Here is an 18,868-nt window from a genome sequence, read left to right on the forward strand (position 1 = left end):
TGAGTAATTATTTTAAAAGCCTCGTTATCAACTGTCAATCATAAACGTCCTTTGAACTCTGTACAAACAAAACAGAAACAAAACCCTACAAGAGCTAATACGTTTCACGACAATTTGTATTCCTTTAAATAACTTAATTACAATAAAGACATCAAAGTTATAAGGATTATACAAGGGAAGATCAAGTAACCTATTTATATGAAAACAAAAACAGTGTCTTTCGTTGTTTGTTATAGCGGGAATTTGTGGCCTGCGAAAAATTTTTCCTTTTTGTGTTGCATGGTTGTTCAACCCTGATTGATCGAAAGCAGTAGTAAAAAATTTATTTTAATGCAATATTTCACTGTTTGAGAGATTTCTTTTTGCATATTTGACGAAAGAAGACTGAATAAAACAGTTTTTTTTTTCATCAACGTACTCTGTTTGCTGCATATTCGTTCTTAGTTGGACCGGCAAGGTTGACGATCTTTTAAATTGTTCATATCTTTATCGCCTGTTTCACCAGGACTACTTGGAAAAACTCATTTTGTGATGTTTTCTTTTTTTCAAATCAACGAACTCCTTCAGGAGGCAGCTCCGTTTCAGGAGGAACAATCTGAAGCTCGTCTCTAGCCTGACAAATCCACGCTCCGGTCCGTCTTTTAGATGGTAGAGAACATACTTGCCTTCACAAGTGTTCTCTCGATATTGCAGACCTATAGACCACTTTCATAATTGGCTGCCGGATCAATATTCTTTTGTTTAAATTTAAATGAGCCCTTCTGGCCTCGCTTGAGATAATGTTTTCTTTTCAATTTTGTACTGGAGATAATGTACTTGAGATAATGTATTCTTTTGAATTTTGCACTGGAGAACGAGGCCAGAAGGGCTAATTTAAATTTAAACAAAAGAATATTAATCCGGCAGCCATTTATGAAAGTGGTCTATAGAGACCAGATTGGCACTCTCTTGCTCTTCGTTGACCGCCTTCCAGCTCACTGGCAGCAAAGAGTTAATAGTTGCGTGAGGAAAGCCGTTAACACTACGCAACACTTTCGTTTCCCATGCGAGTCATGTTAAAAATGTATCTTTGCTCTATCGCAATGCTTGACAAGGATCTGTGATCGAGAAATACATACACAAATTTGTCCCTCTCCTGACATTGGGATAAAACCACTCTTACCTCAAAATATAAATTTAAACACAGCTAAGGTATGGAGAATTTGCTCGTGTTAGCATTCGTCTACTTGTATGGATAAACTCACCTCAACTTTATTTTTACCTGAGTACAAGAATTTTAGCTCTCGTCGATGCTGAGAATCTGAAATGGACTGCACAGTCTTGTCATAACTTAGAACATGCTCATGAACTTCGAGAAACAACCAGTTTGTGGGAATAGCTATAAAAGTTCCGCTTTCTATATTTGATATCGGGTGTTTGGCAGTATACGTCATTAATTGATGAGTACAGAAATGATATAATTTAGATATTAACTATCAAGGCAATGCTTCACAAGTCTATCATTTGAAATAGAGGAAGTACGATTGCGTCAGGGTGTTAGTAAATGATCAAGACAATTTGGCATCGGTAACTCATCCTCAATTCGTTAATATGACAAGTATCCATTCTTTACCTCTTTAGAAAGGTGGTTACTTCAAAAGTGTAAATTGCCTTAGTTAAGGGATCTTTTTCCATGAAAATATTTACTGGATGAGGTACTTCAAATGTTCCCGTTCAAAAAGGCTCCTAATTAGCGCTTTGGTGGAGAAGGATCCAAGTTGTAATGCATGCTACATTCATGCTACTTTGGTTGCTCGGTTGCGATCAAAGGCTCGGTTGCATTTTCTAATGATACTAGTGCTATTAGTGTTTTGCTCGTTCATTTCAGTCCTTAATCAGGGTGCTACGGCAGCGCTTGCGCAGCAAATCACTGCCATGGATTTTTTGTCCGAACTCAGATGGTTCAGGAGGGCGTACAAGAACGAATTGACAGCTGAATGGAACTACACCACCGAATCAACAGCTGCAATATGTTCAAAGCTGATGCTGAGAGGAGTTCGAAGTGTCCTTAAGACGTATTTAATTGATTCCGTTTCCCAAGAAACTGCAAAAATGACGCTGACTGATATGCCATCAAAATAATATGTTTTCGCACCTTAATAACACCGGCTGGGAATCTTAATAACACCGGCTGTTTTCGCACCTTAATAACACCGGCTGGGAATCAAGAAAACGAAGAAAGTCTGGTCAAATTTGGAATCTACTTTTAATGATAAATTCCTTGATTTCTTTTCTAAGACTTCTTTCTTTGCAAAACACTCATTAATTGGTTATCAAGAAAACAATATAAAATAAGTAACCGGTTAGCTAATTAACCAACACCTTACTAGGTGAATGCTGATCTTAAAAGTCCCAGGTGAAAGGAGCTTTCAAATTGTCTATAAGTTAACGTGGCTCAAACAAATCAACAAAGATTGAGTGTCGTAGAACAAAGAACAGAAAGTACTTTTATTACGCCCTATGAGAGTAGAGTTGTGACCTAAAAGCAGCAAAATATGTACATATTATCGTATCCATATCAGTGGACTTTTAAACAATTCATTGACCTCGTTGAGTAAAAAACCATGGGATTCTATTTCCTCCTGATGATAACGCCATTTCATTCTTCTCCTTAAATTTCAAAATGATAATTTCGGTTGCATTTTAGAGAGCCGAAGACAATTTTTTTGAAATTTGAAGTTAACAAGTGCAACAAAAAAACTGTCTCGATTTCTAAACACAAAGAGATGAAGCTGTCAATATGAGACGGAAAAGTTCGCCGGACAACACTGTTTCATCGAATACAGCATCTGCTTTTTTTTTCTTGTCATCTTTCACATTAATTACATGCTTTTTCAGAAATCAAAAGAAACTCACGTTACTGAAAATGTAAAATAAAGCTAAAATTCATTTCATAATTCATGCTGCTGGTTATCTGACTTTCCCTCTCATAATAAATAATCGGTTCATGCTCAGCGTGCGTACTGATTGAGTTATGGATGCACGCGGGAAGCTTGGAGAGCACGAGAGAAACGTAAGAGTTTCTCGAGGCGCAGCCGAAACCAACTCTAGCTTCCTGAGCGCTCTTCAAACTTCCCACGTTTTGGAGAATTTGGAAAATTTGGAAATATTACGAGCCGGTATTACTGCAAAATACAACCTACAGGTCATACTATCATTATTATTTTTATAATTCAGCATGTTTATAACTCAGCACGCTTGAATCGTTGTTTACTAGAATTCACGGCCAGAAAATTGTGTAGGTTTGTGTTGAAAATTATGGAAATCTGAAATTGTAGGGTTTTAAAAATAGAAACTTCTATTAAACGATACTAGGAACTATCAACACATAAAAATTGCATAAGCCCTTCGAAAAACAAAGCGAAGAACAAAAAAATTTCTTGTATTTACGAGACCCGTGTGTAGTGGTGGAATTGTTGTTGACTAGATCTTGCGACCACAAAATTGCGTAGCTTTGTGTTGAAAATTCTGAAAATTTTCAACACAACACTTTTGGGATATACTATCAACACCTCAGAATACTATTTACCCCCAGTGAAGAGTTCTTAACGTCCCAAAGCTTCAGTTGAAGTTTTTGTTTTCAGCCATAATTCGCATCGCGTTTGGGAATGAAGCATCGTCAACTCCAAAACTAATTCCGTCACCCCAGTTTTACATGCTCATTGCTTTTCGAAACGAGTATCGTTTAACCAACTTTCTCTTCATTTTGAGCTACAAAAGGTATCTCTCAGGCCCCGTCCCCACGTATCCGAATATTTTTTAATCCGCAACTTTTTCTTTCCGGATATGACTATCGTCCACACGTATCCGGCGAATTCGCAAGCAAATCCGGATATTTTTTAATCCGCTCTCCAGAGTGCAAATTTTTTGACATTTAGGATACGTGTGGACGGTCGAATCCGGATATTTTCTGATACGATGACCTCACAAAATTGGCGTGTTTACCGCGAAAAGTTAAATATGACCGCCTATCAAAGGCAACTAGTGATTTACGAAGCGATCTAAAAAAGTTGTCATATTTACTCTGGCACGATTCCCAGTCAATGGTTTCCTTAGATTTTGCGGCTTTGCACTATATTGTCACGTTCAATAACAACTCTACCTCGTCGTCGCTCCATATGAATGATTCTGGCTTGTTCCCCTCATTCCTCTTAGCTTTCTTGCTTGATTTCGACATGTTTTTAACTGTTTGAACTGGTGCACGTAAACTGAAACATCGAATTCCCGCGGCTGCTAAATGCCGTAGCGCATGCTCCGTAACCAACATATATAGAGTCATCCTGGGTACTAGAGTGAATCCGGAGTGAATCCGGATACGTATGGACGGGCGAATTCTAATTCGACTCAGGCCCCGTCCACACGTATCCGGATATTTTTGAATACGCAACTTTTACTTTTAAAAAGTTTTTTACTTTACTCTGGCACGACTCCCAGTCAATGTTCTCGATAGATTTTGCGGCTTTGTACTATACTGTCACCTTCAATAACAACTCTACCTCGTCGTCCACAGGACGAAATCCCACATTTCCGCATTTCGTAAATGTGACGGAAACATAGAGCTTCATATTTCCGCTACATTTACGTCTTGCGGAAACGTGTTGTACCAAGTCTTGGCGATTCTATCAAGTTTCCGTCATGTTTCCGGCACGAAAATGCCAAGCAATGTTTCGTCCAATGCCTGGACGTTTCCGCTGCCGTATGTTTCCGTTATGTTTCTGCATGTGGATTCTTAATAACCTCGTTGAACCTTTGCAATGACGGAAAACAAACTGATCATGATTTTGGGCATGATTTTTACTGTTTTGACGAAATTTTTATGGTAGGAAACTCCACTCAGATATCGATGAACAACTATCGTGAGAAAGTTTGTTTATGAATTAGTAACTTCGGTTTCTGATACGACGACTTACAAAGTATTAAAATTGATTTTAAAACGTAGCATAAAATCGCCACTTTACTCTTCTATGTATATATTCTTGGGTAAAAAGCAAATTTCGTGTTCCGTAAGCAAACGCTAACACAGCGCTAGCGACTGCGCAGACTCTTTAATCAATAAAGGCACGTAAAGGGCGTTGATATTGATGGTTATATATAGTTCCCGGATCAATATTGAAAGAACTACCAAAATATGTGAAATATTTGTGTCTGATCTCTCATAAGTGAATAACCGAGTCATTTGGATGTTTCTTCGTAAACTCATTAAGTTTCTTTAAGAATTTTTGCGCAGTGTATTTGACGGACCTTTAACTTTAACGCACAGTTAGCTAGTATGAATCCCCAAATGAGCACACAGGCTCTTTGCCAGTTAGGCTGGGGAAATTAAAATATAGGCAATTCAGGCAATTTTGTCGCAGGACCTGGTTGAATAATTTGAGATAGCTTGGACAACTTGGCCAACTGAGTCATTTGAGGCGGCTGGCCATGGGTGTCTTAATGGGACTGGATACCTGGAACTTGTTGGGTCATTTGCGCTGGTTGGGTTATTTTGAGATTACTTGCTCATTCATGTTGGCCAATTGGGTCATTGGCCGCGCGTAACCTAGGGCAAACTTTACCTAAATCCAAGATGGCGGATTTCTCTGAGCCCACCGATGAAGAACTAATATCCTCGGTAAAAAAACCACTTAAGAATAACAAATCGGCACTGATTGCAAGAGAGAATTGTGAATGGGAACAAATTTAGGGATCTAGAGATCACGTTTAATGGACTAAACCATGTTGCTGAGCTAGTTATGAAGGAAAACTTTAGAGGGATTCCAGAGAGACCCACAGGACGAAATATCAACAATCCGTAAACGGAAACGCGAAAGAAAATTTTGAAACCGTTGCGGAAACACTACGGGTAACACGTGTTTCCGCTGCCGGTTTGGCGACGTTTACTCGTTTTTCCGTTGCTGCGGTAACAACGGAACCGAACCACTTTTTTACGTGTTGTCATAGGGAGACCGAAGACGACCATGCACAGGTGCAGTTGCTCATTCGAGGAGAAAGCCAGTGATCAATGGCACATTTCGCTGGAATCATCCAACGCTGTACCATTGGATATAGTTAACCAATTTAATACTTCGGTGTCAATGTTGGTCACGCGTCACCTGGACAGAGACAAAAACTAAGTTTGTTAATTTTGAGTTTTCTTGTAAAACTTTTGGTTAATTTCCTCTCCTGTTGCTTATCGACATTTAACATTTCGCTTCATTATTTCAGTCCCGCTCAGCAAGCTTAACAAACTGACCACAATTTTCTATTGTCTATAACCTTACTGATCATTGGAATGACGTCAACAATTTTTAAAACCAGAGTGGTACCACGCGGTTTTCGTTTTATGTTGCCTTGGAGTTCGAACCCCACAATTACTCAACTACAACTGCTACTTCCAATCAAGATCTGTTGCAATCTTCCCTTAATTCCTTTAAAAGCTTGTCGTTATCGGCACATAGAACTCTCGATCTTTTATTTTGCTTTCGATGGTATGCTTTTATCACGAACAACGCTGGTCAGTCTGTGACTACCAGAGTTCACAAAGTTTAACTCATATCTGGTAGGTCTGTGGCTTATTTTCATCGAACGCAAAGATTAGATTTCAAGTGACTGGGCATTACGTCAGAAAAACATCACCAATATTATGAAGAAAAGAATTCGTTTACCTATCAGGACCTGTCAGACTTATTTACGTAGTCTGACACCTATCGCACCAATATGAAATACAAGAAAACATGGCGGCTAAGTGTGACGAGCCAGGGACTGGAAATAGTAAACTCAGAAACACTGGGGACTGAAACCTGACAACACTCTGAAATTTGACAGTGCACAATGTCCTTGAGTTCCTGACATAGGGTGCAACAATTATATTACAGCTATGAAAGCGCAACCTTTTGATGATTTTGAAACTAATGCCTCTCGTCTCAGATGACAAATATTCATAAAGGTTTTTAAGGCTTTAAATGCTCAATAAGTAACAAAAACGTTGCGGTGAGCTAACGTAAACCATAAGCCGCCTCGCTTGGAAAACTCATTTACACCATGTCATCAATCAGTCACACCAATACTGATACTAATTAAAATAACCAGAGGTCGCTGAGCTTAGAAGAGAATTACGAATAAAAAAACAGTCAAGAGAGGTTTAGTAAATGGTTTTTTAAATCAACGCTTTTTTTTTTTCAGTGATACGGCTCTCCAATTTGTCTGATCATTTTGTCATATAAAAAAGAAGGCGCCATAAAAACCTGGCGACGAAAATCGATCATGAAGCTATCCGTATAAGGCTGTTTTGTTTGACTTCTGAATATTTTATCACGCATAATGATTACGAAAAGTACAGACAATGGAAAGATGTGGTTGATTTTATTCACACGGGGCTATTATGGACAAGAAGTAACTTGCAAAAGAGTTCTCGGGGTGAAGCATGTTAAGTTCGCATAAAGCCCTAACAGAGCACAGACTATTCTGGAATTCAAGCTTCCGCAATAACGCGGCCTTTGCGAATGATGACAGAATTTATTCAAATTTTTAGCGACGACGGTTCAAAAATTGCAAACAATGAGTCGACTTCATACTTAAGTATAGAGCTGTTTGAATAAGACTACATACTTCATATGGCACTGTTTCATTGAAATGCAACAATTGCTACATATCTGTTCGAATCAATTTTGCCATAGTGTACATGCTTCTCGTGTGAAACGTCAGTATTAACTACAAAATTTTAAGAAGTAGTACTGGCGGCAGTTCTTTTATGCCGTTGATCCATCTGAATTCCATCTTTATGAGAGCTTTTTTACAACTCGTGAATCAGTAACCTCTAACTGAATATAAACACATAAAAAATTAATAGGGGAGATTTGGACGCTCTTACCTCCGGCTGACTGAAAAGAAAGAGCTTTCTGCTGTATTAGTTTATCTGAGGCATAGCATGAGCATCATTCGAACTACACAGATGTTTACAGAGATCCAATGTACATATTCAGTTTTCGCACCGTGGATTTTAATATATGCAGCAAACCATCCTTAGTAAGGTCTTTTTTGTTCAGCGGTCAGTGAAGTTTAAACCAAAAGCTGCGTGTTATTGGTCTCGTAATTGTTATGTTAAGTTGTGTAAGTTTTCTTCTGTTACGAATTGGTATTATTTTAGCAGACAAGGACCTTAAAGGGTTCGTATATGCCTTTAGTCGTAGCAAGTTGATATTTCTCTCCATTGATGGCAATCAAATATCTTGAAGCAAGTCAATTAATTAGCTGGCACCAGCAGAGCTCTCATTTTTTAATTAAAAAAAAGATGAGTCGTATCATGTAAAAAAAAATGCGAGTGACGTGGAATATCAATGAATTAGCCAGTATAGAATTACGAGAAGCATTGAATAAGGTTTCTTCGCTTGTTAACCAATCAAGAATTCGATTGAGTTCAGCATTCAAGAATGCCTCATGATTTTCTTAGACGCATACCCTTTTTTAATTCAATATAATTTGGATATATCAGCAAAGTTGAAATGGTAAAATGGCCACCGTAACGATTACAAAAGCTGACGTTTCGAGCGTTAGCCCTTCGTCGGAGCGACTTTGTTGAATAAATCCAAATTATTTCGTTACCCCCACCGACGCAGCCCCAAACAGTTTCTTTCGAAACTATCAGCCCTTATAATTTTTTAATTCAACTAAGTTCACTTCTTGCCTGCCTCAAAATAGAGCAACTTTGTTGATATATCCAAATTATTTCGTTACCCCCACTTACGCAGCCCCAAACAGTTTCTTTCGAAACTATCAGCCTTTATTATTTTTTAATTCAACTAAGTTCACTTATTGCCTGCCTCAAAATAGAGCAACTTTGTTGATATATCCAAGTTATTTCGTCACCCCCACTGACGCAGCCCCAAACAGTTTCTTTCGAAACTATCAGCCTTTATTCTTTTTAATTCAACTAAGTTCACCTCTTGCCTGCCTCAAAATAGAACAAAGAACTGTCCTAACTTCTTCATCAGTGGAATAACCCTCAAGCGCGGGCACATTACTTCCGGATAATTTCTGTCAAATTTCATAGTCGCCTCTTAACCTTTCTATCGGGCCATCTGCAACTTAACACCGAAAGTACAGCGGTATTCTTCTGGTTTTGCTTTGCAACGTAATGTGCGTGGTCTAAAAAACTTGCTGCCCCCTCTTCAACCAATCAGACCCAAACTAAAACAAATCGCTACTTCGACAGTCGTAGTTTTCCCGCCTTGCGCGTCAGGTTCAATTTGACCTTTAAAGTTTTCCTTACCTCCAATCGGTTGTTGTGATCACATAACTTAACTTAACTTTATTTAAGGAGGGAAGCGCAATAACCTATTACAGTTTTCTAAACTGCGGCCCTCACACACACCCACCCCACCCCAGGGGAGGACATCCATCACACAGTGCGTGGAAAATTAACGTCTCCTACCCCGAACCCTGCAGAGACGGGACCCACGGTTTATTCGTCCTTATCCGAGAAGACTAGAATATCTATTCATTTCTTGATATTATGGAGAGGTAGCACATTTTCCTCTGTTCTTTCAAGACCCTGAGTGTTGGTCCGGCCGGGGCTTGAACCCTCGACCTCCCACACAAAAGTCCGGCGCTCTACCAATTGAGCTATTCAGGGGGAGGTAATATTTTCGTTATATTTTCAAAGCACTCGATCAAAATGAAATCTAAGAATGCCAAATATCGATCAAATCGCTTTGTTGCAAACGTGACGATGATCCTAACTTTTGAGAAGGCTCTTGAACTGTAAATGTTGAGGCTATTCCTCAACAAGGTTTTATTTCTTAGTCCGTTCCGTTCCCTCATGTTTTGTATGTCACGTAGACTACAATCCTTCAGTAGTAATTTTACTCGGTAATCTTTTTTCCCACGTGGTGAAGCGCTTGTAAAATTTTAGGTACGTAAAACTGTTGCTTTTCTTTCGCTTACCGCCCTTCATCATGTGGTTTCTACGGCTCCCTGAGTCTCGTAATCTTTGATGAAAGGACGACCGGATCGTTTTGTAAATATTGGTATTCTTCGCTGTCATTAAACTCATTGGTCGAAGCGCTGTTCTGTTATTATTCGGCATCTTCGCGGCTTTGTGTCCGAGAGTAAACATGACGTACATATCACATTTAAAAATAACTTATTTGAAACCTTGCAATGATGATTAAAGTAAAAAAAAAATCAACAAATAAAGAAGTGAGGTTAAAAAAAGGAGCAAGGAAGTTGTGTGGCCACAATGTACAAGTACCCTAATATTCCATTTGTAATCCAATATTTCCTTTTTGTTTCCTTTCTGTTCCTTTTCAGAGTCCCGGGTTCATCAAAGAATCAACCCCGGCTTACATTTCCAACCGAAACAGAGCCGTCACTACTATAATTTATTGCATATCTTTTGTAAGATCTGACACCAAAACCGAATTTAACTTAATTGGTTACTACGACTGAACCGGCAAATTAAAGATAAAAAATTTACAACCTAGAAATTATTGCGGTGTTCCTCCCGTACAGGTACCTTTTTGTTTTGATTTTCTTTTCAAGTCTGCTGGATAACATCTAGAAGTACTTTCCTTATGATTCCTTATGATCTTCACTGCGATTTCCTTCAGGCTTGACCTGTATAACTCTTCCAATTTTTTTAAAATTAAGCTTTCACGACAGATGCCAAACAATTGCTTCATTTAGTCATCGTACGCCGTACGTGGTCAAATTTACTTAACAAGTAGACCGGTTGTTCTACGCAACCTTTAGCGCCCTCAAAACCACAAACATCTTCCAAAGAATCATTTGCAACAATATTCATATAGCGCCCGCGAGTGAAGATTCTCCATGCATAAAGAGTTCAGACAGAAACAAAACGCGGAAATTGGGTGCCGTGGTTAAGCGGCTGAAATGTAAACATTTAAGTTTTAGTTTGTATGCAGTGATATAACATCCGGGACTAGCCCCCATGATGCGTAAGAAACTCATAATGTGCAGCTTGGTCAAACAACCATTCCTATTGGCTCGATAAAGACACGCCACATTTTCCTGAGATCGAAGAGCCTCATTTGAAGAAGATCCATCCCAAAATGAAAACATTAATTCGCTTCTTACAAGTTTCTTCAAGTTGTCCACGATTTCATTTGGAGAATTTCACGCACACAAAAATTCTAAAATAGGCGGGTAAAGTTGTTATATGTGATTACTTTATATCGACCACGCTTTCGAAGACGAATCTGGGAAAAATTCCGTTTGTTTTCTCTTTTCTTTTCTTTATCTTTTATCATTGTTTATTTATTTCCTAATTATTTACATGGAGTGATCACTAAAGAGAACTGTAAAAACTAGCTCTCACAGCGATTCTAGAAGTTTGTTGATGTATGCATTTGTTATTCCAATAATACGCCCGGAAATTCAATCTCCGTCTTGAGTTCAATTCGATTCAATTCTTTGCCAGTAACTCTGAGATTATTTGTTTTGGTAGAATTGAATAAATGAATGAATCAAAAAAAAAAAGAAGATGATTACCCTTGAATGTTTCCACTGATCTATCTGTGGCACTGATTTCTATTAATATTTGCAGAATGTTTTCTCGCCAAATTTAATGGCCGGCAAAACACGCCGGCTGTGCTTTAATCTCGCTACTTTCTTTAAAAGGATAGAGACGCAATTAAGCTTATTTCTAATAAGTAACAGCTTCCTTTTTTTTTTCATTCTCAAAAACCCCCAAGGAACTGCCCCAAAAAATAAAAGAAGCGACAAAATGTTTTTACCCGATGATCGCAGAAATTTGCCTATGCCATCTTAATTAAGCAAGCACGGCCGTATGCCGCGGGGTAAGTGCTATTTAGATTTTATGAAATATGTTGTCTTTGTTGACTAAGATATCAACAAACAAGTTTCCTCTAGATGACAGTGCAGTCTACCCTAAAGCAAGATGTTATAAATAACATTTTACTGACCTTGACTAATCTTTGGAGAAATTTTTGCTTGCCAATGCAATAAATGCTTTACTTTCCTAAACACATTTACGACTCTTTCAGATAGAGGAACGGGCAAAAACATATTCACCAGTCACGATATAATCGAAGAGTAATTCGACGTCGCCATGGCACCATTATCAAGGTCCTTGTGAATAAACCTTCGACTGAAAAATGTCAAATATGATTATGGAGTAAATTAGCATAACAACTTTGCATGAATACATATGATTGGGCATTCAGCAGTGGTGTTACTTCTCAATGTCAAGGATTTCAAGCCAAATATAATGGTATTTATTTTCTTACTTCTTGAGAGCAAAAACTCGGCATGCCGCTCGTCTATGTTTTCCACTTTATTCCCATAACGGAAGCTTACAGCAGGTGTGTCTAGCGTAATCAACATAGGTTTGATACATGTAATATGACTCCGTAAATGGCTATAGAAAATCCAAAAAAAACTAGCCCATCGAAAAGCTTTAACTTTATATTATTTTTCGCTTTTGGAAAGAAATTTCCTCGCCGATTAAAGGGTCTGATTAAAATCCGACGCCCCCCGGTAGGACCTGTGTCGTTTCACGCATGAAATCAGAACAACGAAGATTTCGAAACTATAATGTTCCCTTGCAGTCCTACAGATATGAATTGTAAGAATTTCTCTCTAACTTTCTAAATCTCTTTGAAAGACCCCTTCAAGTCGAGATATCGTTATCACAAGAATTTAACATTTTAATGTTTGCGGGTTTGGATCAGTCCCTGGGGAAAGCTGCCTTTATTTTGATTTATGAGTTACCCACATTTGTCAAAGCAGAGTTGGTGTTGTTTAAACTGCCAGAATGGTATTTGAAAGCAGATGCTTCGTGGTTATTGATTTACCCACAAGAGAAGAAAACTTATGATTCATAACCTCTAAAAACTATTCGAAAATAGTGAATATACCTCCAGTGCCATAAAAAAAGAATAATTCTGTAAAGTTTTTGTTTTTAGATATCTTTTTCATGGCGTTCAAAGGCCAGTACTGGCTCCACGAGAGTCAAGAGTACCCATAATTGCCATTAACCAAACCATCCTATCTCCCACTTTCAACTGATACAAATTTGTTTTGGCGCACCTAATGTACAAGATATGGAAGGGTGTGGTTTGAATGCTAGTCTTGAAAAAGACTTTTCCACCTTTCTCGAGAAACAAGCTAGGGGAAAAAAGACAAAAGAAGTATATTTATTTGGAGTGGATGAAAAAATGTTTGCAGCTTTAGCCGAGCACAACTTGCTTGCTTAAAAGAATGAGTGGTGATTTCCCATCACGGTGAGAGACTCTTACTTCTTGTCGAATTTGACAAAAGTAACAAGCTGAACTAGTCTGACTCTGCTTTCCGAATGAAGTTCAACTTTTCCCAGTTTCACAATAACTGTTTGCACAGATTGGTGTCACTAAAGAAAGGAACATAAACACCGCTGTTTAAATGAATACAACACTAGCCAAAACCAAGCAAAGTTTATTGTCGAAGCAGTAACCATTATGCATAATAGCTACAACTTTAAGAGAGATGCCTAAAAAAAACCACTGTACTCCAATATCAACTCGTTAAGAATTGCAAAACAACAAAAAAAGTCATCGACGATAAGTTCATAAAAATCAGCCGTTCTTGCAATGAGAATGTTTTTAATAAACTCTGATAGTTGTCGCTTCTTTTACCTTGCAACAAATTTAGCAAGCACGAGTTCGATAGAACTCAGCTTAGTTAATGTCCAAGCAATAGCAAAACAGGTGAAGAGTGCGGCAGTCAAACCCTTCTTGGTTTTGCAATCAATGAAAATTGATTACGCAAAAACGTTTGAAGATATCAAAGACGTAAATGTTACAAAGCGGCTTCGAGGCTTTCGACACCAAATTCAGAACCATCCACCGAGCTGGCAACATAAAACAGTAATTGTATCTTTTAACCTCGTAAAATGTGAGCTGATACGAGCTGCATACACATCAAAAACAAAAAAGCTTCAATTTGCACTGCTGAGATTTAACTCGTCTTAGTTTTCGCAATTCGTTGAAAGTAGCCGGTTGAGAACAATTGTAATCTCGGTTATGGAAGAGTTCAGAGTTACTTAGTAGTGAGCAGTGCAACAAAACACCTGAAACTAAGCTTAGAGTCAACCTTCTAGCTGACAAAGAGAATGTTTCACATGAAACTGTTATGGCATATTCTGACCTTGCAGAAATCTGATTCAACCTGTTCCTCGATACAAAATGTCAAGCTAGACTGCTGAGAAAATCGAGGTTTTGTGTTTCCCTTTCATCTCGCAGACGCCCTTGACAGAGGGCAAAACAATCTTCCTCGCGACAGTTTGAGCGACAGGAGTCATGGCCCTCGAAGAAGAGGTAAACAGCCAAGCCGTGATGAGAGAAGAAAGCTCTGGGCTGAAATGAAACGAATCTTCTTTGAGCACTAGAGCATATCATAACAGATAGCCTGTCAGGCAATTTAAGTGTGAAAGCACGTTCTTCAGACATTCTATAATATTTAATATTGACCGGTAGAGTGCAATGATAAAAGCTGAATAGGTCGGGAAAAGGTTTTAAGCAGAGGTATTCGGATAAATTTGTTCTGTAGTCAGATCGCTAATATCTCAGGGTGGTAGATGGACAAGTAACGATGAATCGCTCTCGGCTGCGAGTAAGATGTAACAAGATCAGATCGATGAAATGTTTGCAAGTTCTCAAAAACACAGCGATGGAAAAGGAAACCAATTTATGTCCAATAACAATTGGTACGACGTTTTTTCTTTACAAAAAGTATACTGAAAAAGAAGTTATCCATGAAGGTAAAACTATCTAACGCTCTACATGCATATAGTGACACGATCTGATTTTATTTGCACAAAGAACTAACTGTAAAGTGGAATGATACGACGATGAAACAAACGAACCGTAAACCCTCAAGAATTTACAAAACGGGAAAGTGTCCCAGATGAATTTTTTGGAGATAATAAGCACAGAGCACATAATATTTCAGCTTCACTGACCTCCATGCAAGATTCGCGTGGCCTCCAGTGTGATGGTCGTCTGCAACTATATATTTTCCAATTCCTGCGATACCAAACGCCACTGTTCAAGTTTTTTGGGCTCAGATGTACTGCGATGTCAAAATTCGTCCTCATTTTTTACACTATTTCGTATAACATTTGTATATTTTGGAGGTTTGTTGTACTTTTGTTGCAATGCTCTCTTTTGCCATGATCGAAGTTCGACTGAAGTCAGAATGTGGCGTGATTTATCTGAGCCAATCACAATTCGTTGCTAAGAATAGCGACAATGAGCCTTTCTAAGACAATAGATTACCTCTAATCACATTTCCGTGATTGAAAAGTTAAGATGAAAAAGAACCCGCTTTTGAATTACTCTGAAGTAAACAAGCCCATTATTGTCATAAAAAATTTTTTTTTAACTAAGTGAAGAATTGGACAATCCAACAGAAACTCACTCGGCTGCAACTCGTGTCCCCGCTTTGTTTTGGTCAAACAGTTTCACGACTGCTGCGACCTGTTATTACAGGTTCCTACGTGCTCTCGCTGCGATGAGACTGCTATAGTTATAACTAGGCTGGCAATTTGATAAACTCGTTTATCATATTCACCCAGCCATACATGTATATCCAACTGGCAATGTGTACTACATTGCCTTGAAGAAAAATTTGCATCATATGCCCATGTGGAGATTTTTTCAACATCATTATTTTAATATTTCACTTTCATGATACTCTCTATCTATCTCTCTCTCTATCGCACAGGGATCAACGAACGCTTTTCATTCCACTAATTTATTCATGTTTTTCTCGTTGCCATGCTCCCACCAATAACGTAGCTCCATTTTCTGCCTTTAAAAGCACACACAACCCACAATTCCTCTATTCGCTCCGACGATGGGCTAACGCTCGAAACGTCAGCTTTTGTAATCATTACGGTGGCTAATTTACCATTTCAACTTTGTTGATATCTCCAAGTTATCTCTCTCTATCTATTTCCCACGCACGAGATTACTGTGTGGTGGACGGCCTCCCCTGAGTGGGGTGGGTGGGTGTTGCTCGGCACTGGCCATGAAAAGCCCTTATGGTGAGTGGTCAATTAACCTATATACTATGTATTTCTATTTACGTTTTTAGTTATTTAATTTTCTTTCGTTTCAACTTAAAAAATAAAAACAGCAGTGTTTAATTTATGATAAAAATTGTTTGGAAATTCATCAGAACACCACATAATATACTCACCTTTGATAATTTTCAAAGTGCATCGAGCAATTTTAATGCTGAGTGTCCCTAAACTATGGATCGGTAGACCGCAGAGCCTGCGGGGCATGTTTTTTTTTTCACATAGGAAAAAAAGTAAATACTAAAAATACCGTAACACTGTTTGAAAGCTCTTTTTCGGGTTCAAAGGTGATAACGTTAAAAGACAAATGCGTTCTTTTATCGTACTTGACGTTATGACCAGAGATAACCCATGCTCACACCGTGAATGGGCCACCGAGAATTTGCAAATAAGTTCTTTTTGCGCAATCGAGCGCTCAACCTTAAAGAGATCTGAAGTAGGTTTAAATAGAGACAAACTTAACTCGCTTAGGTGGTTGTTCCTTTGCATCGTGTAAATTTCCTGGGCTAATTTGGGGCTATTTAGCTCGATTTTAGTTCATCTGCTTTACCCTCTACGTAATCCTTACCTCGGTAAGTCTGTGAGTAAAGCCAACCGAACGAATCCATTGGAAGCAAAATGCAGTTTTGGCCGCCAATTCCAGCCTAAAGGTTTGTTATGAGCCTTCGGATGAGGCGTTATACGGATATTGCACAACCCAAAACTTTCTAAAGCTTTCAACATATGGTTCAAATTATTTGCGCTCAAGGTAGGAGACTGCTGATTGCTCCTCGTGACATTACCTACCTTTGAACGGTAAATGTCTCTATACTCATCTCCACAGCTATTTCTAGTTGGTCGTCAAGGATAATTAGAACATATTTCTCTTTTTTAACGCAATGTTCTTTTTGCCCGAAAACGAACTTTCAATCAGTGCTGATGTATTTTTATTTTTTATTTTTATTCAATTACTTTTCTTTCGCAAAAAATACTGGTTCTGCGGGTTCCACAGGTTCCACAGTCTGCTAATGTTAGCAACACCCTTAGTACCTCACAGAGAAAGATCGAGAAATTTTTGTTATATCTCTATAGTTCTGTTAATTTTAAACACAGATTAGCTCGAGATGCTGCCTGTTCCTACTTGAGCAAGAGACTTATTGTCTGACTCAGTAATTAGAGGGTCTAAATGGGGAGTTACTTTTACGGCTAACGGTTAAAATTTTGACCAATTTACGGCTAACAGTTAATATATTTCCATCGTAGTAATCTCTCCTGGAAGCACCATATTAACTAAATTTCCACGAAAATAAGCAAAGGTATCGGTATTATTGCAAGGCCTAGACACTTGGTACCGCTCACTACTCTTATAAAGATTTATCGCTTGCTCATCGAACCGTATATTTTCTATGGTCTCGTTGCTTGGGGCCAAGCCGCAAATACTCATCTAAAGAAAATCGTAATTTTACAAAAGCGGGCTCTTCGTCTAATGGATTTATCCGATTATTCATCTCACAGTGCTCCTCTTTTTGCTCGTTCGGGAATTCTACAGATAAAAATGCTTTACTTCAAATTGTTTGCCTGTCTGTTACATGACATCAGAAATCATTGTGCTCCTCCCAATATTTCTGACCTTTTTACTCACTCTGAGCAGGTTTATCCCTACTCTACTCGTTTCTCGGTAGCTGGAAGCTTTTACATAAAACAGGTGAGAACAAATCATCAGTTGCCTTTCTTTTCCAGAGTTGGTGCGAAAATATGGAATGGCATCCCCCCTGAACTTCGTAAGCTAAGGAAAGCACCTTTTTAACGCAAGCTAACTCACCTGCTTTTGAAAATTCTTGAAATTGAGGTGAAGGTTGACTTGCGCTACCTTGACCTTTCTAGCTTATATTTGTATTTCAACTGACTAACTTTCTCTTTGACCTGTTAAAATCTCTTGCGTGACTAGCTCAGCTAAAAAAACCTATGATGCAAGATCCTCGCAGTGGAGAGCGCTATTTATGCAATAGCGAAAATCAGACCTGAAAAAAAAAAAAAAAAAAAAACTATCAGGCCTGTACGGGAATCGAACCACTGACCTCTCCGTTACTAGTCCAGCGCTCTAACAATTGAGCTAACAAGCCAACTGGGAGCAGGCCGTTAAGTTGATTCTTAATAAACCCGTGATGATACAAATACAATGAACTTCATATATTCATTGTATTTGTATCATCACGGGTTTATTACGAATCACCTTAACGGCCTGCTCCCAGTTGGCTTGTTAGCTCAATTGGTAGAGCGCTGCACTAGTATCGCAGAGATCAGTGGTTCGAAACCCGTACAGGCCTGATTTTTTTCAGGTCTGATTTTCGCTATTGCATAAATAGCGCTCTCTACTGCGAGGATCGTGCATCATAAGTATCTAATACCGCAGTTCAAAATATGTAAACTTCATATATTCATTGTATCAGCTAAAACCTTTAACATAATTATCACCACCATTATTTATATTTATTTGCTCGTTTATTTATTTATTTAATTGTTGTGTGTGTCTGTGTGTCTATCTGTGTGTGAGTGTGAGAGAGTGAGAGCCTATACGGTGTCAGTTTAGGTAGCCCGCCTAGAGTAGCTTTGATAACTGCGAGCTACAAAGGCCTTTATTTCTCCAATTTCAAAAATAAAGTCAATGTTGTTGTTGTTGTTGTTGTTGTTGTTGTAGTCCCCTGAAAAAAATTCAACGATTGAGTTTTTTTTGAGAAACGTTTAATTTTTACTAATTTTAACGCCAAATTG

The 18,868-nt window shown here is 38.4% G+C and overlaps 1 protein-coding gene and 1 long non-coding RNA gene across 2 annotated transcripts in view; both read right to left on the reverse strand.

Annotated features, from left to right (window-relative positions):
* The window catches only part of LOC111324820 (QRFP-like peptide receptor), a 20,087-nt gene extending 15,801 nt beyond the window's left edge, over positions 1-4,286 (reverse strand). The window contains exon 1 of the mRNA XM_088736722.1: positions 4,142-4,286. Coding sequence (XP_088592848.1) covers positions 4,142-4,185 — 44 coding nt within the window. The 5' untranslated portion in view covers positions 4,186-4,286. The remainder of the gene's footprint in view (positions 1-4,141) is intronic.
* Positions 4,287-13,454: 9,168 nt separating this feature from the next.
* LOC148721459 (uncharacterized) lies at positions 13,455-17,116 on the reverse strand. The gene is made up of 2 exons (XR_015992583.1): positions 14,996-17,116; positions 13,455-14,390 (listed from the first exon to the last, which is right to left on the reverse strand). It is a non-coding gene; the product is annotated as an uncharacterized LOC148721459 (long non-coding RNA).
* Between the last annotated feature and the right edge of the window lie 1,752 nt (positions 17,117-18,868).

Source organism: Stylophora pistillata, chromosome 10, assembly GCF_964205215.1.
Source record: "Stylophora pistillata chromosome 10, jaStyPist1.2, whole genome shotgun sequence".
NCBI classification, from domain to species: Eukaryota; Metazoa; Cnidaria; class Anthozoa; order Scleractinia; family Pocilloporidae; genus Stylophora; species Stylophora pistillata.